Source organism: Pongo abelii, chromosome 18 (assembly GCF_028885655.2).
Source record: "Pongo abelii isolate AG06213 chromosome 18, NHGRI_mPonAbe1-v2.0_pri, whole genome shotgun sequence".
Lineage (NCBI taxonomy): Eukaryota > Metazoa > Chordata > Mammalia > Primates > Hominidae > Pongo > Pongo abelii.
In genome coordinates this window covers 45,833,576-45,841,289 of record NC_072003.2, presented here as the reverse complement: position 1 = coordinate 45,841,289, position 7,714 = coordinate 45,833,576, and the positions used below count along the sequence as shown (strand labels likewise).

General features: G+C 42.1%; 1 protein-coding gene across 1 annotated transcript in view; it reads left to right on the top strand.

Annotated features, from left to right (window-relative positions):
• Positions 1-320: 320 nt before the first annotated feature.
• SHCBP1 (SHC binding and spindle associated 1) overlaps positions 321-7,714 on the top strand; it is a 40,962-nt gene continuing 33,568 nt past the window's right edge. Inside the window, exons 1-4 of the mRNA XM_024233952.3 lie at positions 321-449; positions 3,343-3,510; positions 3,983-4,098; positions 5,575-5,783. Coding sequence (XP_024089720.1) covers positions 347-449; positions 3,343-3,510; positions 3,983-4,098; positions 5,575-5,783 — 596 coding nt within the window. The 5' untranslated portion in view covers positions 321-346. The remainder of the gene's footprint in view (positions 450-3,342; positions 3,511-3,982; positions 4,099-5,574; positions 5,784-7,714) is intronic.

Sequence of the window (7,714 nt, the reverse complement as noted above, 5' to 3'; positions counted from 1 at the left end):
AAGGCAATACCACTAGGAATAGCCCAGATAAGTTTAAATATTATGTTTTTTGACTCTCAACCCAGTAACTTTTCCACTATATCTCATTTCCAGGCATTGCTCCTTCGTTTTTTTCGAAAATCATTCCAAATTATGTCCCAATTCGACTTTCTTCAAGTTCATCCCAGAAAAGCAAAGGCCGGGCACTTGAACGAGAACAGCTGTCAGCCCGGGGCGCGGCGGCGGTGTTGGTGGGGGCTGGAGCAGGGCCGGACTCTAATTGGTCCACGGCCACGGCCCGACTATCAAATCAGCAGAGCCTGCGTCATCACGTCGTTGCCTGGGCGGCCGTCCGCGGAAATTTGAAATGGCTGAAGGGTCGCTGACGGGCGGCGGTCTGGAGGCAGCTGCTATGGCGCCGGAGCGCACGGGCTGGGCGGTAGAGCAGGAGCCAGCGTCTCTGGAGAAAGGTGAGCTCTCCATGCCGGGCCCGCGGAGCCGCCTCTGAGCGGAGGCCTGGGGCGTCGGGATCCTAGGAGGGCGCCTGGGTCGCGGGCCTTCCGGAACCGTCTGTCCAGGGTGGCGGGAACGGCGGTGCGCGGCCGGGACCCAGTGACGGGACCTCAAAGTCGGGCGGTACCCAGGGGTGGGGGACTCCCTCTCTTCCCTATCCGCATCTCCCCCTCTCCCTGCACTCTCTGGCCTCAGCCCGCCCGGAGATTGGAGGGAGCTGGATTGGGCCAGGAATTCCCAATCTGGATGGGTTTTGCGGGAACTGTGCATTTACTGTTGCTCAAGGGGTCATCTTTTTCACCTGCATCTCAAAGGAGATCACGAACCACACTTCCCTTTTCCGAAGAAGAAGAAAGCTTGAACCCTTGGCCTAGATGGCTGTCCTGTGCACGGAGGGTAGTGACGTGTCCAAAGTGAGGAGCGCCAACTTGGGCCGGAGTCCAGAAATAGAACCGGGGTCTCCTAGTTCTCTTCCCTTTCTTCCTCCTCATAGAGTTTCATTACTATTTTTTTTGTGATATTTTAAGCTGGTTCATGTTTTTACGTTAACACTTTCGGTTGTATTGTGTAGCAGAGAGTCCCAACAAAGTGAGAAAACATAAGTGTGACAATTCCACTATTAACCCACCTCTCCAACTGGCAAAAGTCACTTGGCTTCAGTTTTCCCATCTGGAAGACTATGCCAGTGGTTGTACTTGTGGTGAAGTTGAAGTGACATAAAGTTTTTAAAGTGGCTGCAAAAATAAATACTGCATGACATCGCTTATACTGGGAATCTAAAAAAGAGGAAGTTTCAGAAAGAGAGTAGAGTGGTAGTTGCCAGTGGGTGGGGGGAATGGGGAGATGCTGGTCAAAGGGTCCAAAGTTTCAGTTATGCAGCGTGAATAGTTCTGGGGATCTGATGTACATACAGCACGGTGACTATAGTTAATAATACTGTATTATTATTACAGTATTAATAGGCAATGATGTGATGGTGCAATGCGACGCAAATTTTGTACTTGAAATTTGCTAACAGAGTAGATCACAAGTGTTCACACCACACACACACAAAAGGTAACTATGCGAGGTGATGGAAATATTAATTCACTTTACTGTGGTAATCATTTCATAATGTATAGGTATATCAAAACATCATGTTACACACTTTATTTTTTATTTTATTATATATTTTTTGAGGCGGAGTCTCACTCTGTTGCCCAGGCTGGAGTGCAGCAGCACACAATCTCGGCTCACTGCAACTTCTGCCTCCCGGGTTCAAATGATTCTCCTGCCTCAGCCTCCCAAGTAGCTGGGATTACAGGCGCCCGCCACCACACCCGGCTAATTTTTGTATTTTTAGTAGAGATGGGGTTTCACCCTGTTGGCCAGGCTGGTGTCGAGCTCCTGACCTCAGGTGATCCGCCCATCTCGGCCTTCCAAAGTGCTGAGATTACAGGTGTGAGCCACTACGCCTGGCCATCATGTTATACACTTTAAATGTATATAACTTCTATACGTTAATTATACCTCCATAAAGCTATAAAGAATGGTGCTGGAAAAAAAAAGAATGGTGCTGAAGTACTACTATTTCTTTAACAAACATATACATTATGTAATAGGCACTGTTGTGAATTATTAACAAATAATTAATCTTCTTAGTTGAAGTAGATGTACTATTATCTTCCCTTTATAGGCGAGGAAGCTGAGGCATTGTTACATAACCAGTAAGGTACTGATGTCTTCTAAGGTTCATGTGCATCAGTGTTTCTAAGCAGTAGACCCTTGAGTACACTTTGGTCATCTGTGGGTCAAGTACTTCTGGTGGCCTGAACAGGGACAAAGAAATGGAAGGAAGGGGGAAAGGGAAGGAAAAAATCAAGGGGGAGGGAGAAAAAAGGTATCTGCTAACAGCTCAGATACCTTCCCTGAAACCACCTCTGGAAACTACTCTACATTCTAAATGCTACCCTTTTTAGCATTGCCTATTTAGTAGTTGTTTCATTTATTAAAAACATCTTATTACATAGAATTAGATATGCCACTGGCTGAATCATACCTTATGAAACATTATATACAGCCCAAACCTAATGTGATTTGCATTTTCTGATCTTTTCCTTAGACACAGTCATTGAAATTAGTGAGGAGGAATCTAATAACCTTACTGAAGTAAACCTTATGGATTATTAAGACTCTCATCCCTGTTTATTGAGGGGCGATTGACAGACTGATATTGTAGGAAATAAAGGGAGGGTTTAACCCATCTGAGAGGAAGTCAGCTCCCTTTCTTAAAGGAGCTTTATGGAATTGCTTTGGAAAATAAATAACTAAGATACTTGATTATTATCACTTGCTAACTGTAGTATAAATCACAGGCTGTATGCTTTGCAGGAGAACTTGAGTGATTTCCACTGAATTAAAAATCAGCTGTCTTCCAGCTTGACGTGGTGGTGCATGTCTGTAGTCCTAGCTGCTCAGGAGGCTGAGACAGGAGGGTAGCTTGAGTCCAGGAGTTTGAGGTTGGGGTGATCTATGATCGCACCACTGCACTCCAGCCTAGGTGGCAGAGTGAGACCATTTCTAAAACAAAAACAAAAACGGCCTTCTGCTTCCCCCCAAAACCTCACAGAACAACAACAAAAATCTAACTGTGAAAGATCTTAAGCTCTTATTGTTTTGAAGTAGAATTTGGATTTTGAAATATTTTTAAGTTTGGAAAACTAGTTTCTTCTCACAATGGTGGAGGTAAGTAGACTATTCATATTCAAATTCTTGTTTGTATTTTGTTTGGGATTTCTATGCAAGGATATGAAAATAGAAGCATTCAAATAAGGCACTGGAGCTTGCTTATTTTTGCTTTTTTTTTTTTAGGTTTGTTCCAAGATGAAGATTCATGCAGTGATTGTAGCTACCGTGATAAACCAGGCTCTAGTTTACAAAGTTTTATGCCAGAAGGAAAAACCTTTTTCCCAGAAATTTTCCAAACAAATCAACTTTTGTTCTATGAGCGATTCAGAGCCTATCAAGATTACATTTTAGGTGAGTGGGTTTTTTGCTTTTTTTTTTTTTTTTTTGAGATGGAGTTTCGCTCTTGTTGTCTAGGCTGGAGTGCAATGGTGTGATCTCTGCTCACCACAACCTCCGCCTCCTGGGTTCAAGCGATTCTCCTGCCTCAGCCTCCCTAGTAGCTGGGATTACAGGCATGTGCCACGACACCAGATAATTTTGTATTTTTACTAGAGACAGGGTTTCTCCATTTTCGTCAGGCTGGTCTCGAACTCCCGACCTCAGGTGATTCGCCTGCCTCGGCCTCCCAGAGTGCTGGGATTACAGGCATAAGCCACTGCCTGGCTGGTTTTTTGCATCTTTTATCTTTTTAGTTTACAAGTAGATTATCTGTTTCAGTCCCTCAGATTGCCAGTTGTTTCTGAGAAAGTGGATTTAAGTGGATTTATTAACTTCCCTCTGCTTTATGCATTCTCAGTTCTTCCTGTGTTTAATTTGTTTGTAGCTGACTGCAAGGCCTCTGAGGTACAGGAATTCACAGCTGAGTTCTTGGAGAAGGTCCTTGAGCCATCTGGATGGCGGGCAGTCTGGCATACTAATGTGTTCAAGGTGCTGGTTGAGGTAAGGTTAATTTTGTTGTTAAGACTTTTGTCTCTAGCTATAAGCACTTTACTTCAGACTGTTATATCCAAAGTGCTTATTTTTAATTAAAGTTTATGAGCTGATTCAAATAGCATGTTTTTCACATCTAATTGCCATGTTTTAGGAAGTGTTCTGCAAATTTTAAAGGCAACTGAGGAGTTGTTACCAGGGAATTAAACTGGTTTAAATTAATTAAAAGAAGGTATTGGAGATCACTTAAGACATTAGACCTAATTATGAAGTTAATGGTTTCAAAAAAGTTTTTAACTTCTTAATTGTAATTCGTTAAGCAGCTCAAACCTAAAAGGCATTTTTATTTATTAATTTTTTTTAAGATGAAGTCTCACTGTGTTGCCCAGGCTGGAGTGCAGTGGGATGATCTCGGCTCGCTGCAACCTCCTCTGAGAGGCATTTTTAAACTAGCCCAGTTTTTGCCTAGCAAATTTGTTTATATGTGGTTAATCTGTTGACAGTGTGTCCCATTGCAGAATGTAAAGTCTTATTCTTCTTCTGACTAGGCCTTTTACATTACATTTGCATTCTAATTACAGCTTTGAATTTTTCTCAGTGTTTGTTAACTGACCATAAAAAGCCCTAGTAAACTAAAATGTCAAACCAGGGAGTGTGAATACAAGTTGTTGCTGCAGCTCCCTTAGAAAATGGCATCATATACTACAGTGATTATGTACGAGGCAGTGGATTGCAGCTATTGCTTGTGAGTTTTAAAATTTTGGATTGTGCTAATATTTTTTGGTTGAAGTTCAGGCCTATTCATTTGGTTATGATAGTGCCCCCCCTGCCAATCAGTTCTCCGAAAACAATGAAAGTCATTGTTTTAAAACAGAAGCATGCCATTTCTCTGCTTAAAACTCCTAATGCATTGTCTTTACCAAGGGCTTAGTATTGGCTTTATGGCTTTTCATTGTATAGAAAACACATAAAATCCAAGCTCCTTCAGATGTCCTTCATGTCCTGGTCTCGTTGCCTCTTTTTCTCACCTCATATCTTGCTGCTCCACTGCACACCGCCCCCCTCCTCCATTTCCTCCCTTTGGCTCCAGCAAGAAGGACTGCCTTTCCGCTCCTCCAGCTGCCAAGCCTGTCTCTGCCACAGGCCTTCTGTGCTTTCCCTGCTCTTCAGATGGCTGCTTCCTTCTCGTCCTCCTCAGCCTGGCTCAGAGCTGACTTCCTTGGCCATCTCAGCAGAACCAGATCCCCACCCCTGCTAGTTATTCTCTGTCACCTACTGGTTACCATTGTGTTTGTTGATCTCCCTGATTACAGTGTAAGCTCCATGAGGGTAAGAGGCAGCCTGCCTTGTTCATCCTTTATATTATGGGTAAAGCCTCCCCACCCATGTTGTATGCTTTTAAAAAAATCAGGTTGTCAGTAGTGTCTTATAGGTGTATCTTAATTTTGATTTCCGTGTGTTAAGTCACATTATTTTAAATTTCAGGTCACAGATGTGGACTTTGCAGCCTTGAAGGCAGTGGTGAGGCTTGCTGAACCATACCTCTGTGACTCTCAAGTGAGCACTTTTACCATGGAGTGCATGAAGGAGCTCCTCGATCTGAAGGAGCATCGGTTGCCCCTGCAGGAGCTGTGGGTGGTGTTTGATGATTCAGGAGTGTTTGACCAGACAGCTCTTGCAATTGAGCATGTCAGGTAGGAAAAGAAGTTGAGAAAAATAACCTTGTGGCCAGAAAGTTTGGATGAAATGAAGTAATTCTGGTCTGTGTTAGACCCAGATTTAAAACTCAACTGTAACTTGGTCATTGCAATATTTAAAAATATCCAAAGATAGGATAATCTTTTTTAAATTAAAAAAAATTAAAAATGTTTTAAATCTTTTTTTTTTATTTTTTAATTTTGAGACGTAGTCTTGCTCTGTTGTCCAGGCTGGAGTGCAGTGGCGTGATCTCGGCTCACTGCAACCTCCGCCTCCTGTGTTCAAGTGATTCTCCTGCCTCAGCCTCCCAAGTAGCTGGGATTACAGGTGTGCACCACTAGGTCCTGCTAATTTTTGTATTTTTAGCAGAGATGAGGTTTTACTATGTTGGCCAGGTCGGTCTCGAACTCTTGACCTCAGGTGATCCACCTGCCTTGGCCTCCCAAAGTGCTGGGAGTACAGGTGTGACCCACCGTGCAGCTGGTCTAAAAATGTTTTAAATCATTTTATGATAATTTCAAACTTATAGAAAAGCTGGCAAAACTAGTATAGTTGACTCTTGAATGATGTGGGAGTTAGGGGTGCCTATCTCCCCCCACCCCTACACAGTCAAAAATCTGAGTATAACATTTGACTCCCCCAAAACTTAACTACTAATAGCTTACTATTGACCAGAAAAGAAGCCTTACCATTAACATAAATAGTTGATTAGAACATATTTTGTATGTTATTTGTATTATCTTATAATAAAGTGCTAGAAAAAAGGAAATATTAAGAAATTCATAAGGAAAAGAAAATATGTTTACTACTCATTAAGTGGAAGTGGATCATCATAAAGGTCTTTATCCTCATCGTCTTCACCAGAGGAGGAAGAGGAAGAACAGGGATTGGTCTTGCTGCCTCAGGGGCGGCAGAGGCAAAACAGGTGGAGGAGAGGTGGAAAGGCAGGCAGGAGAGGCTGGCACACTCAGTGTAAATTATCAGTGGACCCCACAAAATTCAGACCTGTGTTCTTCAAGGGTCAAGTGTATAAAGAATTCCTGTTTATCTTTTACTTGGTTTTCACAAATGTTAACAAAAGTAGGGGATTCTTAATTGGGTTTGTATATATTTATAAACTGACTTAAAAGTTGTGGATGTTAAGGCTTATGGTTGGTATATTTCAATACAAGAGTACAGAAAGTAGAAGAAGAGTAAGACAGTGAAGAAGGTTATATACCATGGTATGTGTACTGCTAAAAGACGAATACACATTTTTTTTCAAGCATATGTCTGGTCAAAGCAAGTGTTTTCTTAGGCTGCTTCTAGGATCCTTAGGGGATGTATTCCTGCCTGTGAGCCTTTTTTGCCATAGTTATTTCCACTGCACAAGAGGACCCCTTGTCCCTTCCATGGGAAAGAAAGCCCATACCTGGATCAGTGGGTATGATTTAAACAATTTTTCAGATCAATCTTTTATTGGATAGTTCCTGATACAGATAGTTATTTTGGATCTTCACCAAAGAAGGCTTACTTGTAGCTATTTAAAAATAGACTTATATTCCTTCAGGAACTAGAAGACTGAGCAATATATAATGACCATAATGTAAATAATATTGCTTGGTGTTTTGTAGTATAAAAAGTACTTTCCATTTTCTATACCACTAGTGAGTTAACGTGGTTTTGCTGAGCTTAACTCGAGTGCTCTGCAAAGAAGCAGAGTGTTTCAGGCCCTGCTGCCAACATCTTACAGACAGTTTCTAATTGTATGCAAGAACATTTAACCCTAGATGTTCAGTATTGGGCCAAGCAGAATGAATCTAAAGAACCGGTTTCTGTCCAGAACCAAAATAACTCCCTTCTATTTTTCTCATTAAAAAAAATCTGTCAACTGAAGCATTTGAAGATAAAGGGATAACTGATGAGTTTAGGAAATTAGGAATCAGGG